The sequence below is a fragment of the Carica papaya genome, chromosome 2 (genome assembly GCF_054855325.1).
Source record: "Carica papaya isolate Zhongbai chromosome 2, ASM5485532v1, whole genome shotgun sequence".
Classification (NCBI taxonomy): Eukaryota; Viridiplantae; Streptophyta; class Magnoliopsida; order Brassicales; family Caricaceae; genus Carica; species Carica papaya.
In genome coordinates this window covers 27,618,264-27,635,537 of record NC_142310.1, presented here as the reverse complement: position 1 = coordinate 27,635,537, position 17,274 = coordinate 27,618,264, and the positions used below count along the sequence as shown (strand labels likewise).

General features: G+C 33.5%; 4 protein-coding genes across 5 annotated transcripts; 1 reads left to right on the top strand and 3 right to left on the bottom strand.

Annotated features, from left to right (window-relative positions):
• Positions 1–206: 206 nt before the first annotated feature.
• Positions 207–1,850, bottom strand: LOC110809934 (large ribosomal subunit protein eL21z/eL21y). Its single transcript, XM_088213814.1, has 2 exons — positions 1,561–1,850; positions 207–700 (listed from the first exon to the last, which is right to left on the bottom strand). Exons 1-2 carry the CDS (start codon positions 1,795–1,797, stop codon positions 443–445), a joined length of 495 nt encoding a protein of 164 aa, XP_088069940.1. The 5' UTR covers positions 1,798–1,850; the 3' UTR covers positions 207–442.
• Positions 1,851–5,963: 4,113 nt separating this feature from the next.
• Positions 5,964–7,844, bottom strand: LOC110809983 (large ribosomal subunit protein eL21z/eL21y). The gene is made up of 2 exons (XM_022035983.2): positions 7,562–7,844; positions 5,964–6,396 (listed from the first exon to the last, which is right to left on the bottom strand). Exons 1-2 carry the CDS (start codon positions 7,796–7,798, stop codon positions 6,139–6,141), a joined length of 495 nt encoding a protein of 164 aa, XP_021891675.1. The 5' UTR covers positions 7,799–7,844; the 3' UTR covers positions 5,964–6,138.
• An 874-nt stretch (positions 7,845–8,718) lies between these two features.
• Positions 8,719–12,859, bottom strand: LOC110809933 (Cytochrome c oxidase biogenesis protein Cmc1-like protein). 2 transcript variants are annotated; one of them, XM_088213810.1, is made up of 5 exons: positions 12,705–12,834; positions 12,413–12,457; positions 10,202–10,275; positions 9,196–9,300; positions 8,719–9,112 (listed from the first exon to the last, which is right to left on the bottom strand). In XM_088213810.1, the coding sequence occupies exons 3-5, from the start codon at positions 10,244–10,246 to the stop codon at positions 9,017–9,019; spliced, it is 246 nt and encodes an 81-aa protein (XP_088069936.1). In that variant the 5' UTR covers positions 10,247–10,275; positions 12,413–12,457; positions 12,705–12,834; the 3' UTR covers positions 8,719–9,016. The 2 variants fall into 2 exon arrangements, with proteins under 2 accessions (XP_088069936.1, XP_021891611.2); XM_022035919.2 differs by lacking the exon at positions 12,413–12,457 and having other exon boundaries at positions 12,705–12,859.
• A 27-nt stretch (positions 12,860–12,886) lies between these two features.
• On the top strand, positions 12,887–16,961 carry LOC110809947 (ras-related protein RABD1). The gene is made up of 8 exons (XM_022035938.2): positions 12,887–13,054; positions 13,202–13,274; positions 13,489–13,536; positions 13,622–13,669; positions 15,073–15,144; positions 15,303–15,458; positions 15,819–15,922; positions 16,720–16,961. Exons 1-8 carry the CDS (start codon positions 13,041–13,043, stop codon positions 16,808–16,810), a joined length of 606 nt encoding a protein of 201 aa, XP_021891630.1. The 5' UTR covers positions 12,887–13,040; the 3' UTR covers positions 16,811–16,961.
• Positions 16,962–17,274: the final 313 nt, after the last annotated feature.

Sequence of the window (17,274 nt, the reverse complement as noted above, 5' to 3'; positions counted from 1 at the left end):
AGTAGCATTATGATTTGGTGTTTCCAAAAAAAAGCACCATGATTTAGAGACAGTCACAAGCATTTCACATTCTTAGGGCCATACAGATAAACCCTAGACAACCACACAAAACCATAGATTTATCCTTTCAGCTGAACAAACTATAACCCTAGAACCAGTGGCAATTTAAAGAAAAAAAATGGAAAACAAAAGGGAGCAGATCAATCTTTAAAAAATTACCAGAGTACTAATCAAGCCATTCGGCAATCAACCAAACTTGCAAAAAAAAGCATCCTTACAACATGAAACAAGATGATAGAGATAATCCCTGTTTCATGAAGTACTTACTCTCTTCAAATAATAACACTATTCAAGAAACATTATATTAATAAGCTAATAAATGTCTATAAAGTTTAGAAACACAAAAAACTAATAGGAAAAGAGCAAAAACAATGGGAGGGAACTAGTATCCACCCTTGAGATCATTAACGACATCATATGGGATGGGAGTGACTGTCTCCAATGTTGCCCCTTCTACCATGAAACCTGGTTTCGGACCCTCTGGCTGCCTCTTTGTGCTTATAACCTGACCTTTTGCCTTGGCTTCTGCCTTAAGTTCGTCATTTTTTATCTTCCTTAACTTGAACTCTTCAGTGCACCTTGAAGGCATCACGTGCTCCACCCGCACATGGATCCTCTTCCTGATTATCCGGTTACCCACCTGAAACCAATTGTATGGAATGCAACCTAAGATTAAAAATTGTTTTGAAACAAAAAATCCATGGCCTATAACTTAACCATCCGAATAAAAAGCAACTCCAACCACAAAATTTAGTTATAAAACATTGCATAATATATGTGCACGAGATCTCAAAACAATTACGTAATCCTTGAAGAACAGAATCTGTGATATACTCCAGGACCCTTGACAAACCTAAAAATATATTAAGCTGTATAAAATCGCAGGAAAAGGTTAATTTTCAGCACCAAAAAATACAGCAAACAAATGCCAGCCTACTACATATAAATCATCACTTCGTGAAAGCAAGGAAACAAACAATGTAGCAACAAACACAGGCCCACATGCCTATGGAAACAACAAAATATCAATGTTTTAGAAGCAGAAATCAGAGGTAAATTTCAAATATTTAAGCCTCAATATCACAGAAATAACATAAAAGAATTAACTGCAATTGACTATCAGACGTTACTAACCTAAGAAAAACTGAGGTCACAAAAGACTATAGTAAACAACAATTTCTTCATACAAAGATAAGCATTAGGTCATCTCACAGTCAAATCCACTTCCCAAATGATCACTTTCCCCATAAATGAATATATAGATAAATAAACAGCCAAATCTGGAATAATCTTGACAAGAGAACTAAGCACATAACGTAAAGAAATAACGATGTTCAATATAAATTACATAACTACTCGACACTAGATGATTATATCCACAAACACGGAAGTAAACGGAAATGCTAGATAAAATAAATATCAAATAACCACAACTCCAAAAAGAAGTCCGTACTGAAATCACAAAGTATAAGAAGAAGAGAAGGAGGCCGGAGAGCGTACCTGCTTGTTGACCTCGACACCGATGGCCCGCTTGGTGACATTCCATACGCGTCCAGTGCGACCATGGTAGAACTTGTGGGGCATGCCCTTGTGAACGGCGCCATTAACCTTGATATCGACGTAGTCGCCGATTTTGTAGGTCCTGAGGTAAGTTGTCAAAGGGATATAACCCTTCTTCCTGAATGGCCGAGCGAACAAATCCCTCGTCCTCGACCTGAGACCGTGACCAGCCGGCATCTTCTCTTACCCACTTTCTCTCTCTCGCGCGGCTGTTGAAGAAACCCCTAAGCAAGCGAAAATGTTGTTCATATAGTCGCTCTCTAGGTTTGCTCATTTTTATGGGCCGGGCTAAAATTTACATTCCGGGTCGGGTTTCAGTTAGTATTTTCTATGAAAATTTTAATATAAGTCCCTTTCTTTCGTAAAATAATTTCTAAAAATTAAAATTACTCTCTCCCTTTTAAATTAATTTTTTACTTTTAAAATTTTTAACCTTTAATATTTAATATTTCAGATTTATATCCATTTTTGAAAATATGTTATATTTATATAATAAAAAACTTTATTTAAACTTATATAGAATGAATTATAATTAAAATTTACCATATTAGCACATCTTTTCTCTCTATTTCAACAATGAAAATAATTGTGATCTTTTATTTGTAATATCTGATCTCAAAATTTGGTCCGAGATTAATTTGAAATTTAAAAAATATATAAATTTTAAAAATAATAAATTTTTATTTAATGTAAAATTAATGAAAAATAGATTGGTGATGAAATTGAAAATGATTTTGAGAAAAATGGATGAAAATTTAAATTTTGTTGGTGTTTTTGAAAGAAAAATCGAAAACTGTGGGTCAAAAAGTAATTAAAAAATTATGCCACAAAAAACCACCTAGTCAGCAGCCCTGACGAACCGGAACACGCTGTGTGGCAAAGCACGCTGACTTGGTGCCACGCGGGAGGCCATACTAGCAACCCGCGTACCCGCGATTAGACGATCTGGAAGCGTTCCCACGTGCGTGGACGGTACGAATCCATTCCCTCTTCAGGTGCAATCGGACTGTCGCGATGAATGATCAAAATCAAACGCGATGGATGGTTCAAATTTAAACGAGACAGGTATAAATATCTCGCATCACACCGAAGTCAAAACCCTAACCGTCAGCCTCCTACAGGAGAAGAAGAACCAGTCACCAGAGAAGGGAGCCGACCGTCGTCCGTCGCAGCACCGGAACCACCTACAAACGCCAAAAAAGGTTAAAATTTCGAGCACCCTCATGGCCAAATCGGAGTAAAAGAAACAGCAGATGAGTCGAAAACTCTGTGCAAAGCCCGGCGATGCTGCCGCTGGTAAAACCCGAAACTGCCTCCGATGAGCCCCTTCTTGTTTTTGGTTTCGTGCGATTTTTCTATCATTGTGTTTACCGTTCTGTTTTCTACAGGTTGACTGAAAAAAATGTCTATCCGCGAAGGTGAGCCAGCAGAGCTGCCGTACCGAAAAATTTTGCCACAGGTAGTTTTTATTTTTTAACTTTTTTCGGCCGACCGAGGCACTCTAACGTATTTTCTCGCATGGATGAGTAAAAAACCGGCCGAAAACGGCCAGGCCAAGGTAAACTGCTGTTGCGGGAGGCAGTGCCGCCGTGTCGAAATTTTAAAATTGGCTAAAAAAAGCTTTTAACACTAATTTTAGATTTTTTGGGGTATTTTTAGGTATATGGAACGTGTTTTAATTTCTCTAGAAAAATTCAGAAAACCCGAGAACCACTAGTAAGCGCAGTAGAAAGTTCGATGTTTCGGATACCGATTCGGGTAAGAATCTCTCACTTTATTCTCTGTTATGAAATTAAAACTTAATAATCGGTAATATGATATTTTGTATAATTTAAAAAGTGAGAATACTTACAAGTTACCAATAGAGCTGAATACCGGTTAGTCATTTATTTATTATCCTGTTTAACTGATTGTTGAATTTGCAGCGTTAAATACATGATGATATACTGAAATAAGTGAATAATTCAGTAGTACTTCCTCAATATATATATATATATATATTGCTCGTCTTGTTTTATTTACGGTTGATTTGTGAAATTGAAAATTAATATGTAAATGGAAAATTGATTGGTCATATGAATTAATGAATGGTAGCTTTACTGGATATTTTGGATAATGGTGAACAGACTGGGTACATAGAGAACCCTATCGTGAATGTTACCTCATATCGAATGGGATATCAAGAAATGGTATTTGTTGGCACTCATACCGACGGGGTATGGAGACAGTCCGATTCACCCTTATACCAAATGGAGTATTGAGGAATGATATTTTTGGCACTCATATCGGACAAGGTATTGGAATGACCGGTTAGTTGACAATGTTGAATATTGGTTCATGCGTAATAGGACATCCCTATAAGCTCCTAGGGATACCAGTAGGCAAATCAAAAAGGGAAAGTTATTGTTCTTGCTCACTTAAATATAATATTAGAATGTTATTTGGATTATTATCTTTATAGGTCGATTTTGAAAATTTCGCAACGGTAAATATATGTAATAAATAGTTTTTCTTATGATAAATAAATTTACTTAAATCAAGAGCTCCATTGGTTGTTTTATAATTTTTACCAACTTTCAGTTTCTGTATCGGTGAGTAGTGTGATATTCTTACTGGATTAGTGTAGCTCACACTTTCATTAACTATTTTAGATAAAGAGGACCAAAATCTAGATCCCGATCAGCAAGAGGGTTGTAAATAATTCACTACTCGAACTCCTTTTAAAAATTAATGAAGGTTGTCCTAAAATGCTCAGTTATTGGTTTTTTGTTTATTTTCTTGATTTTTGTAATTTTTTTAGAATGTACATTCTCGTAACCTTATTGAGTATTTTAAATTATTATGTAAGGAATGTAAATCCTAAACTCTATTATTTCGTTTTCGCATTTAATTCATGACCTTATTTTTTTTTAAGTTCCGATCTTTTACAATATTTATAAAATTTTTAATTTGACTACAAAATAATTAATATATTCTATTTGTAAATTTCTTCCATCTGCTGCTAGCAAACTATTATCAATTTTAAGAACATAAATAAAAACAATATATCAATTGATTTTTTTTTTTAATATGACATAAAAATATTACAAGAAGATAATATATATATATATATAGATTTTAAATTATATATTTAATGAGATCCAAATATCAAAACTAATATGGTTTAAAAGATTTTTTTTAACAGTAGTGTAGATACATAATATCTACACATAAAACATATATAAAAATGATAATTTAAAAAACTATGTAGATAAAAAAAAAAAAAGTAGACTAAAATATAAAGAGGATAATAATAATAATAATAATAGATGAACATAATTATGTTAATAGAATAATAATTATTTTCTATTCAAATTCAAGAACTCCTTAAAACTTCTTACAATTTATATTTACAGAGGCCATGAATTAAATTGAAAATAAATAACAAATTAACATGTTGTAAAAAAAAAATTAAAAAGAGATGGACATATAAAGGTTATGAAACGTAAAAAAAAAAATTATTTGATATGTATTTTAAAATATAAAAAGTTGCATCGTTAAAAACCTAAGAGAACAAAACCTTAGTTAAGAAAATATTTATAAAAAAAAAAAAAGAATTGCTTGCTTACATAGGCGCTGACATGGTGTCCAAATCGGCAAATTTAAATGACGTGGCGGTCACTCGACACGTCACCTGCTACCTCAACAATTCACAAGTGACATTGGATGGATCTAATGAAGAAGAAAAATTTTGATTTGTTTTTTCAAAAAGTACATGAAAAATCAAATGATATTAATTGGATCTCAAAAGAGAGCAAGACTAAGAAGAGACTGTTTTTAAAAATACAAAAAACAAAAAAAAAAAAGAAAGGAATATATACACACAAGTTTAAAAAAGATGAGATAAAAAATTTGATTATGAAAATAATATGCAAGTAGAGATGTTAAAAATAATAAAAATAATATTACGACATTAAATTAATATAATGAATTAATTGAGATAAAACATATAGATTATACCTTGATAGATGAAGTACAACTATGCAGGAGAAAATGTTAGAGCCTAGTTTTTAACATGTTATAAAACTTAAATAAGATATGATGATAATAAGAATACAAATTTAAAACTAGTAATTTTTTTTTTGTAAAATAACACCAAAAACATATATATAGTGAAATGTAGACAAATATCAAATTTTTACTCTTCCAATAATAGAAAGCTTTAGAGACATAAGAGCAGTCCCCTTTAATAGGTATATATATATAGGCCATAACCATCTTTTGATCCTTTCAGCTGAATAATCTGCAAACCCTAAGATCATAAGGGTTAATGGTAAACATTCTGCAACCCATCAGACATTAACTTTGCAAAGAAAAACATCGTTTTAACATTAAAGATGATACAAATAATCCCTAATTCATGAAGTACTCTCTTCAAAAATAACACTACTCAAGAAACATTATATGAGTCCATAAAAGTTTAGAACTACAAGAACAAAAAAAAGAACCAGGAAAGAACAAAAAGAGATGGTGATAGAACTAGTATCCACCCTTGAGATCATTAACCACATCATACGGGATGGGAGTGACCGTCTCCAATGTCGCACCTTCTACCATGAAACCTGGCTTTGGGCCCTCTGGCTGCCTCTTTGTGCTTATGACCTGACCCTTTGCCTTGGCATCTGCCTTCAGTTCATCATTTTTTATCTTCCTTAACTTGAATTCTTCAGTGCACCTTGAAGGCATCACGTGCTCCACACGCACATGGATCCTCTTCCTGATTATGCGGTTACCCACCTGAAGCCAATTGCATAAAATCTTCCTCAACCATCCAAATATAAAGCAAATCCGACCACAATTTATTTCTAAAACATTGCATAATATACATGCATGTGATCTTAAAACAATCAAGTAAATGATGAATTCAAAATCAGCAAAACAGAATCCTTAATAGCCTAAAACCCAGAACCCTAAATGACAAATTCAACATCAGCACAAGAACATAATCTTTAATAGCCTAAAACCCAGAACCCGAAATGATGAATTCAACATCAGCACAAGAACACAATCGTTAATAGCCTAAAACCCAGAACCATAAATGATGAATTCAACATCAGCACAAGAACACAATCGTTAATAGCCTAAAACCCAGAACCATAAATGATGAATTCAACATCAGCACAAGAACAGAATCCTTGATAGCCTAAAACCCAGAACCGCTGACAAACCTCAAAATATGTTAAGCTGTATAAAATCACAGCAAAGGTTAATTTTCAGAACCACAAAATATAGCAAAAAAGATTCAGCCTGCAATTAAAATACTCACTTTGAGAAAGCAAGGAAACAAACAATGTAGCACCATACAAACGCCCCCAAAGCCCATGAAAAAAAAATAAAATACCAAATTTTCAGAAACCAAAAAATGCAAAGTAAGTTAGAATACTTTGAACCTCCATATCGCATAAATAGTGTAAAAGGAACTGAGATTATAACTGATTATCAGAAGTTATTAACTTAAGAAAGTCACTAAAGAATATTGGAAATGCGAATTTCTTCATAAAAATTAAGCAATATGTCAGCTTGCTATCGAATCCACTTCCCAAATTATCAGTTCCCCTAGAAATGAATATATAAATAAATAAACAACCAAATATGTAATCATTTCTCGACAAGAGAACTAAGCACACTAAACGGACTGAATTAAGTAAAACCGGATTTTTAACCTGGATCTATTAATGAAAAAGCGATGCAACAATATATTGATTCTCAAACAAAAATCACCATTTTCAATACAGAACGTAAAACTACGGAACAATAGGTGATGATTATACCAAAATAAGTGGAAATATTAAACAAGATGAATATCAAATAACCAGAACTCCAAAAAGAAATCCTTACTGAAATCACCAAAGAAAATAAAGAGAGAGAGAGAGAGAGAGAGAGAGAGGCCTGTGAGCAATACCTGCTTGTTCATCTCAACACCGATGGCGCGCTTGGTAACATTCCATACGCGTCCAGTTCGGCCATGGTAGAACTTGTGAGGCATGCCCTTGTGAACGGCGCCATTGACCTTGATATCCACATAATCGCCGATCTTATAGGTCCTGAGGTAAGTTGTCAAGGGGATATAACCCTTCTTCCTGAATGGCCGAGCGAACAAATCCCTCGTCCTCGACCTGAGACCGTGACCAGCCGGCATCTTCTCTTACTCTCTTCCGCCGATCTTGAAACCCTTGTAGAAACAAGAAGCTGTGTTTATATATAGGTGCTGTCTAGGTTAGGTCGTTTTCGGGCCGGGCAACAAATTATAATTTAACCCGGGTCGGGTTTCAAATAGAAGGTTAATTATGTTCGCATGGGGTATTTACTCGGGCCAAGGTCGAAACAAGAGTAAATTATATAAAGATCATCTAAGAAAAATATGGAGTTAATTAAGAAAATAGTTTAATTAAAATTCTTTTTTAAATTATAGTGTGTTTACAATGGAAAAAAAAATCTTATTTAAGTAGAAAATTAATTATTTTTGTATATAAAAAATATAAAAAGTGGCAATTTAATATGTTATTGTAAAATTAATTTAAATTATTATATATAATTCCTTGTCTGTTTTTCAGAAATAGTTTTTTTTTTTATATAAATATATTTATTTATTTTATTCATGAGAATACAAAAACACTATAATAAATTATCAAAATACTTATTTTTTTTATAATAAAAATAATTTTAAAAAATAAAACTGACTCTCTCGTTTTAAAATTTTAAGTTTTAATATTTAATATTTTTAATATCATTGAATACATTGTATTTATATAATACAAAGATTATCAATTTATATAATAGCTTAAATATATTAAGCAAACAATACAAAGAGAACATTATTGGACAAATAAAACTGGATGCTGGTTACCATACAACAAAATTTCTTTGAGTAAGCAATAAAAACAACATGATATTCGATTAATTGGATGTAAGAATGACAATGGCACGAGTATAAGAAATCACTTTTTTCCTTCTCTGTTCTAATCCCGTACTCGAAACAAGTAAAGAAATCTTCTCCCACCCGACTTCATCAAAAAACTCAGAATATGCACTGCAAATTTATTCAATACAAGAAACAAGTAAGGAAATCTTCTCCCACCCGGCTTCATTCGAAAACTCAGAATATGCACTTCAAATTTATTCAAAAGAAGCGACTAAACAATTTTGTAACTGATTCCATTGCTTTTCCTTTCCTTGTAAAGAAGACTCAAGGGGAAAGTATAATATTCCCAGAAAAATTAAGAAATTGTAATGAAAAATGCATTGGTATCTCTAAGTTCTCTACTTAAAGTTGTATATTCTCATGGGATCAATGTGCAGTTTGGGGCAAGGGACTGCATAAATTCCACCTAAACATTAAACTTGTGCATTCATCTCTTCACAACTTTTGCTCTGCGTTTTCCTTCCTCACAGCTCTTAGCCTTTCTTGCAGTTTCTTGCTCTGTTCAAAGTTAGCCTTCCTCTTCACAGCTTTCTGGGGAAAAAAATCAGAGATCTTATTGCAGAGTTATTTAAAATTGCTTTCCTCATAAAAAGATGATTTATTTATCAACTTACTTCCTGCCGGAAACATCGATCAAGCTTTACTTTAAGTTCTGTACATTCACCAAAGAATTTTGCAATTGGATGGTCTAAATGACACTTCTGAAACTGCTCAATAATCTGCACAAAATCTTCTTAAACTTCAAAGGATGCTTCTACAACCTAAATAACCAGATGGGTAAAGATAATACTTTATAAGTTAAATTTTCAAATTAGTTTCTAAAATTTGATACTCGGCACAATCTGATCCTTGATGGTCTGTTTCGTTACAATTTGGTTCCTGACAATTTTTATTTGTTTCAAATATCCAAAATTTTCCATTTTCTAACATAAAAAGCTGAAACTGATTAGGTTATATCTGAACACTTTAAAAGATAACTTAAAAAAATGACTTTGACTAATTAATTAAATTAATAAATTAGTTTTTCAACTTTTTCCATTAAGAAATGAAAGAAAATTAAGTGTTAACATGAATGAAAATTATCAGAACCAACTTGTACAAGTGTTAAAGTTCTGAGAGTAAATTGGTAATTTGTCCTACTTTATAAAGCAAAACTCGTAACAATAGAGAAGTTTTCCCAAACAGCCACCTCCAAAAGAAGAGGAGAACATGGCAGTCATGTTGATTCTCATTTGGTTATGTTTAAAAATGACTTAGTAAATCTTAATTGCATCAATTTAGATGCATAAACCAATAAAACTCATTCTATAAATCTTATATTAGAAAACCGTCTAGGGGATTTAAATTGATGCTTAACTGAACATCGACAACTGCTTGCAAAGGTACATGATAGGTGACGACTAACTTTGGGAAAGATGGCCTTCTTCCCAGATTGACCCTTTTGCTCAGAGATCAAACTGAACCTCACCTCCCTAACCACAACTCCAATAAATAGAGTGAATATATATGCATATACACACACACTAGACCCCATATAAAAATGGAGAAAATTCATGCATATTGGAAGCATTCCAGTAGGGTCAATTACTACAAATAAGAGAGTGAAAGAGAGAAACTCACTTCAGCACACATTTGGTGCCTATGCAATGTCAAAGGAGGATGCATTTCCAGCCCAAAGTTGAAGCTCTCCTATCCTACAAAATTAGAGACGTTCATATTATCACCTCTTAATACTAAACACAAACCAAATAACAAACAAATGGAGTACCCGAATATGTATAAATTTTTTTTCGAAATAAGCCGAATATGTATAAATTAAATCATTAATTAATGTTTAAAAAAATTTTCTTTGAGAAATCAACATTCATGGTTTTTTCCCAATTTAGTTGTTGAAATTTTTTTATTAGACAAAAAAGCAAGGCTGACTATTAACAGTATGTTAATAATTAATATACTGATCCATCTATACATTACTTTGATTGGTGCAAACCAAATGAGTTACTGGAACTGAGATTATTACATCAGCCACTTTTCACAAAATTGATATAAATGAAAAACTTCTGCAGAAGTTTTACTTTAACTCATGCATTCATACAGCCAATTACTTAAAAGTGCTAGAATGCCATCAGGAAAAAGAAAATACAGAATAACACAGCATATGAGTATAAGTTCCTCTGTAAAGCTTTTAAGGTATGAACAAAGATCTCCGAAGCAAAGCTAAGTCAGTAATGTTAAGAATCTAAGCAATATACACACAGGAACAAGCAAATATTCGTGCAGAAGCAATAATACATTAATAAAAAAATAACCCTGCTTAGCAGATGAACTAAAAGCTGCAACCAATTTTTATCCTCCATTTTCAAAGCTTCCTTGACATCTATCTATAAAGAAATTAAAGGCCCTTCTCACCTTACGAGGGCTCCCAACATATTATACTGCAAAGCCAGAATCTTGAAAAAGAACCCTAAGGTTTCAATCAAGATTCATGTCTTACTAATCACTGAATATACTCTTAATGTAATGATGCACTCATTGATTTATAGCTTATAATCCCTTCTCTACTCTTGTCCACTCTTCTTCAATCTCTCAATTAAACTATGTGTACTGTATACATGTAGTCATTCATCGCCCACCAAAAGATAAGAAGCCTTGATTAAGGTGGATTCTAATACACAAACACACACACAGAGGTATTACTTTTGGTAACATACAGAGAACCAGAGAAGGGGGTAGAGACTAGAAATGTGATTGACGAGAGGGAAGGAGGAGATATTGTATCTTTTTTCTTTTGGATAAGAAATATATGATTTTAGATTTATTTTGTATTCTGGAATGATGTAATTAGAGATGTAATAGGGTGAATATTATCCTCTCCATATGCCCTATTAAAAATTACTGGTTACCTATGCCCGTCTCGTACCCAAGACAAGTAGGTAAGCAACCCAGTTCCACCCTGGAATGCTACCTGCCAACCGTCTCATGACCTCTCCCCTCTCCTCCTCCCCTTCCCCATAAAAAAAACACGTGTGAAGATGAGAACATATTTGATAATTTGGTTTGTGTCCCTTAAAATCTTCATTGCTTATAACTACTACCTAATATTTATCTTTTACTCTATCATAGACCAACATATAAAAAGTGTAACAAAGCATCCAAATTTTTCATTCCACCATTTATTCTGACTTGTTTAATTCATTTGGAATGGTGAAAATTTAAATATGATAAGACAAATAATCACCATTATTCTGTGCAGCAAAAAGACAAATAAACATGAAGATCTTTGTCGAAGGTAAACATCAATTCATTAAGAATAGTATAATATCCGTATACAGATCTTGCTGAAGATAGTCTCTGTACCAAGACTAAGGGTATGTTTGGAATAGATGAACTTTGTATGTACAATTTATTTGAACACTTATTTCAAGTGAGGAAGGATAGAAATTCTTTCTAAAATAAAAATTGACCTCTTAAGAATTACAAGTAGAATTAAAACAATACATGTTAAATTCTATCAATTTTAATAACATTTAAAATGTATTTTTCTAGTTCTACTCTTTCCAAGATTTCATCATTTGGAAGGGATTTTGTTCTCTCCCAATATTAATTTCAAATAAACTCTACAGTTCCAACGAAATAAAAAAACTATCACGTTGGAGCGTCAACAATCCTTCAGACTACTAATTTCTCCCATCAAGAATTACATCATAGAACTCAAACAACAATCAATTAGAGATATTTGAGCGTCAACAATCCTTCAGACTACTAATTTCTCCCATCAAGAATTACATCATAGAACTCAAACAACAATCAATTAGAGATATTTATTCATACTTGCATAAATTTGATGCCTGACTTGAAAACTTGAACTCGAAAACCCTAATAACACAAAGTTTCAGCAAAGTAATATAAAAAATCCATCAACAAAAAGACAAACAAGAACAAACATGAACCCATAACTCATATTCATAGATATAGACTATAAACCAAGAGCCCACGAATCAAAAAACTGGGTTGCCGTAGATTTCCAAAAGGGGAACTCCATGCAGCCTCGGGCACAAAGATTTGCCAACAGACAGCAACGAGCACTAGAAAGAAAGCGGCGTCTTGTGCGTTAAGAAGTTACCTAGGAGTAGAGCAGCGCAGGCACCGGTTCGGCGAGATTGGAACACCGGCAATATTAGAAACTGCCGCTGTCGAGACTGATCAATGCAGCACCGGGCTTCTTCGGGCGTCCGAGAAAATAAAAGGGACGAGAGAGAGTGAAGGAGATGGAGTTGAATGTAGCATGCTAGTGTATTCCTCATATAAATTGACGAATATGCCCTCAGTCTTTTGGATTATATACGTAGAGAGCCGTGCCGGGCTAAACTTAGACCACAAAAGAACTTTCCCTTGCTTGTTCTTCAACAGAAAATTTTCCTAAAAATTTTCTATTTCGATCCAAACGACCTGCCTAATCATGAGCAACGAGTAGTAAGTCGTTATCTCTTACTCCAAACACCCGTTCTTTTTCTTCCTTTCTTATCTGCCTCATTTTGTTTCTTCCTCCATTTGCTTTTGTAATTATTAATCATAATTCATACGCTGCAATTATGTAAATGCACTCCTTTTCTTTTTCAGCGACTATCTGTTTAAACTTTTGCTGATCGGAGACTCTTCTGTTGGAAAATCGTGCTTGCTTCTCAGATTTGCCGTGAGTTTGACCTCGTTAAAACTTAATTTTTCCTTTTTTTTTTAAGTTTTGCAAGTAGTAGTTTGTTTAGTTTTTTCTTAAATCTTTGGTTGATTTTGGTTCTTTGGATATCCGCAAACGAGGCATTATTGAATATTCATGCGTTAGACGTTGATTTTTTTTCTTAATTAGGGTTTAAAGTTAACTTATTGTTTGGTTGTCATAAATTTTCCAGGATGATTCTTACGTAGACAGCTATATCAGTACCATCGGAGTTGATTTCGTAAGTAATTCACTCTTAAGTGTATGCAGGTTTATGTGCGTTTTCTTGTTGACGAACTTTGAAGTTATTAAGCAATTTTTAACAGAAAATCAGGACGGTTGAGCTGGATGGGAAGACAATCAAGCTGCAGATTGTGAGTTAATGCTGCTTTATTGTCAAATATATGCATTTCACTGTAATGTGGCTCTATTTATTACTTTTTTGGACATCCACAATATCATTCAGGTTTCTTTTTCTGTCTAAATTATCATTTATTTTGTTTGTTATGATGGGTTATGGAGTGATAAGCTTTCACAGTGCCTGAAGCTTGATAGACAAGCTTAAGAGTAGCGGTCAGTAGTTTCTTGAAGATATTGATTAACTTGAGGAGACTTATCAAAAAAGTAAGAAAACTTCAGGAGAGAAGGGAGCAAGGGTTGTGGCTCCAGTGAAATGGATACAATGATCCATCTGTTCCCAGGAGCTATGTTCTTCCTATCACATGGCATACCGCGGATTTGTTGGAGTTCTTGTGATTCTAAGGAATCTACACGCACTCGCACATACTCTAAAAACAGATGCTTGTTTGCGTAGTTTAGATTTTCCAGTTGACCCAAGTTGTGTTTTGTGTCTTATGTCTGTTACTTTAATAGTGTGTATTTGATGAACTTGTTTGGCACTTCTCCTGCATGACCCTAAAAAGTTACTTGCATTCTAAAGACGCTTCAGATGTAAGGTCAACTTCCATGCCAACCTAGTTGGGTTGACTTCACTGTTTTATTTTGTTTTTCAAAATATCCGATGTAAGCTTATATTTGAGATAGCTTTCAAAATATTTCTCTTGTGGGCTGGAATCATCGTTGAGGAATTGATATTTTCATATGCCTGTTACAAATCCACGCATAATGCATTGAATGGCCACCCTTGTCAGCATTCACATGTATAACCACTCCTTCGTGGCCTCAATTTTGCATCAAAGAAATTCTTCCTGGACGGTATGAACTATAATTGCTATGACTACCAAGTCAAGGAATAATTCTATTTTCCTTAAATGAGAATTTATTTGGAACTAGCGCTCTTGGCAAATGTCATGTTCTATTAATTGGGAATAAGATGTTCATATAACCAATCACTTAACATGACCATAGCTTATGTGTTATGGGCTCACTTCTTTTTCTAACAGCCAGCTGTAATTATTAGTATCTATAACCAGCAAATTAAGGAATAACTGAATAGCCGTAACTATAAGGAGTGATTTATGTGAGAAAAAGGACTCTTTCCAAGTTTTATTTTCTACAAATCAGGAATGAATTTAAGAAAAAATCAATTCAGCTGAAGCAGACATTGTATCAAACCCTGAACTTTCAAGAAATTCAATATTGATATTCATGATTCAGCAATTTGGAGAGACTTATTGGTTTTTGATATAGATTACTACATCTGCATCGTTGAAGTGATTATTGGAACAATGTTTGTCATTTTTCTTTTCCAAAAGCCTGACAATTTGCTCGCAAACAAATCTTTCCTTATTCTAACTGCTTTCTTGTTTTGGTACAGTGGGATACTGCTGGACAGGAACGTTTCCGGACTATCACAAGCAGTTATTACAGAGGAGCTCATGGAATCATAGTGGGAACTTTTCTTTATCATTTTGGGATTAGAAACTGTTCTCCAACTGTTTCCTTTACCCCCTATTTTGTTTTAGGGTTTTCTCCCTTATTTATCACGGGTTTCACTTCAATTATTAAAATGGGATTCTTCAAGTGTCTGAGAATATATTGCAACAGATTGTCTATGATGTAACTGAGATGGAGAGCTTCAACAATGTCAAGCAATGGTTGAATGAGATTGATAGATATGCAAATGAGAGTGTATGCAAGCTTCTAGTTGGGAACAAATGTGATTTAGTTGATAACAAGGTTGTTGACACCCAAACTGCTAAGGTAAAGTATGTGATTTTGATTCATGGAGCATTGACTTATTTATTTTAAATATTCTCAATAGTCTTCCTTCTGCTGAGTGAGTCTGTTGTAAGATGCTCTGTGTAGTTTATTATTTGCCAAGTTGGAAGCTTTTGTACCAAGTGCAACAATTTATTTAATAAAGTTGTGCTAATGTTATTGATTAGTTTGCATATGATCTGCTTTTTTCAAAATAGCACAACTAGGCCTCGTCATAAGATATCTTATATGTTCATGAATATGATAGTTTGTTGATGAGTATTGAATTTTCTTTTTGATAAATGAGTGCTGAGAATATTATTTGGTTAAACTTTGTTTTATTGTCCCATACTCAAACTGCAGGCTTTTGCGGATGACCTTGGGATCCCATTCCTTGAGACCAGTGCTAAAGATGCAATCAATGTCGAACAGGCTTTCTTGACCATGGCTGGTGAAATCAAGAAGAAGTATAATTACTATTCAACTTTATCTTGCGATACCTTTGATTTTCATGATTGCTTGCCAATTTGAATATGACAATTTTTTTTTGTTTCCAGTTATCAATTTGACTCAATGTTGCATAATATTGATTTTTACGAAAATTCAAAAAGTTATACAAGGACCAGAGGGATAATCATTGTCTAGGGAAATTTATGATTTGCTTTTCCTTGTGGGCACCTGCATTCTAAAATGAAAGATAGAGAAATCAAGTTTCAGAATTCATGAGAACTGAATGCTTACTTCCATTTCTCCTTAGTCTCACATAATTTCCTTTCATTCCTTGGTTGATGGTGAGGAAAACAGTTGAGTTATGGTCTTTTTTAAAAAAAACAAGAATAATGATGAGTTATAGTCTTGTTATTGACCATCAGGTTGTTATCTGACCAATCAGATTATGATCAATAATAAGATCAGCTGTACAGGCTCTTTTCTTTTCATCTGTTGCTTTCTCGATTTATATTTGACCCTCCTATCCTGGAAGTGATAGATGTATGAAGCTCCGTCATCTCTGCTAAAAGATGATGAGTTCTCTGTTAATAGAAATGTGATAGATCTATTAAACTGCCAAGATTGAAACAAAACCATCAAACAGTTGGAAGGCATTCTTCTTGTGGTGCATGAAACTATATTATTTGCAAATGGCTGCGAACCATCTATATCATGAAAACAAGTGTTATATTTCGAAAACATCATTTGATTTTTTTTTTTTTTTTATAATCATGTTAGGCTATTCTAAATGTCAACTTTTCCCTTAATTTTGCAGAATGGGGAACCAGCCAACTGGTAATAAGTCAAGTGGCAATGTTCAGATGAAAGGACAGCCAATCCAACAGAACAGCAACTGCTGTGGTTAGCCAATTGTCTTGTAATTGTTAGTTATATTATCAAACTTAAGGCAGGAAAACTGTGGGACTTAATGGTAAAAATCTTTTGGAAACTCTAAAATGGTGTCTTGTTTAAGCTTTGAACTGAGTGAAAATAGAAGTTCTACAATTGTTCATTGAAGTCTAAATTTCTATCCATTTTAATGGACTTTGCCAAATTAAGAAAAGAAATATATAACATATCTTGCCCGGCCGGCAATTGAGAGATCTTGATATGCCTTAGTAGAATTTTTACGAGGGAGAGGTATCGATGTATCTTCAGGCGCAGGGTCAGGAAGAATTGTTGCAGAACTGTCGTCGACAGAGACTTCAATGCATCAGTTAGGTGAGGAATAAATCAATCTCATCAATCATCAACCAGGAAGTATACAGAGTATTGATAGAATTAATACTTATCCATCTCTTAACTAAGATCAAGAGTATTCTTAGACCTG

Coding starts and splice junctions, on each gene's coding strand:
- LOC110809933 (XM_022035919.2), bottom strand. CDS start 10,246: ATGCATCCTCCTTTGACATTGCATAGGCACCAAATGTGTGCTGAA. Junction 9,301..10,201: donor GGCACCAAATGTGTGCTGAA/GTGAGTTTCTCT, acceptor GATTTTGTGCAG/ATTATTGAGCAGTTTCAGAA. Junction 9,113..9,195: donor ATCGATGTTTCCGGCAGGAA/GTAAGTTGATAA, acceptor TTTTTTCCCCAG/AAAGCTGTGAAGAGGAAGGC.
- LOC110809983 (XM_022035983.2), bottom strand. CDS start 7,798: ATGCCGGCTGGTCACGGTCTCAGGTCGAGGACGAGGGATTTGTTCGCT. Junction 6,397..7,561: donor GTGTTGAGATGAACAAGCAG/GTATTGCTCACA, acceptor AATTGGCTTCAG/GTGGGTAACCGCATAATCAG.
- LOC110809947 (XM_022035938.2), top strand. Junction 13,275..13,488: donor GCTTGCTTCTCAGATTTGCC/GTGAGTTTGACC, acceptor TAAATTTTCCAG/GATGATTCTTACGTAGACAG. Junction 15,145..15,302: donor GAGGAGCTCATGGAATCATA/GTGGGAACTTTT, acceptor ATATTGCAACAG/ATTGTCTATGATGTAACTGA.
- LOC110809934 (XM_088213814.1), bottom strand. CDS start 1,797: ATGCCGGCTGGTCACGGTCTCAGGTCGAGGACGAGGGATTTGTTCGCT. Junction 701..1,560: donor GTGTCGAGGTCAACAAGCAG/GTACGCTCTCCG, acceptor AATTGGTTTCAG/GTGGGTAACCGGATAATCAG.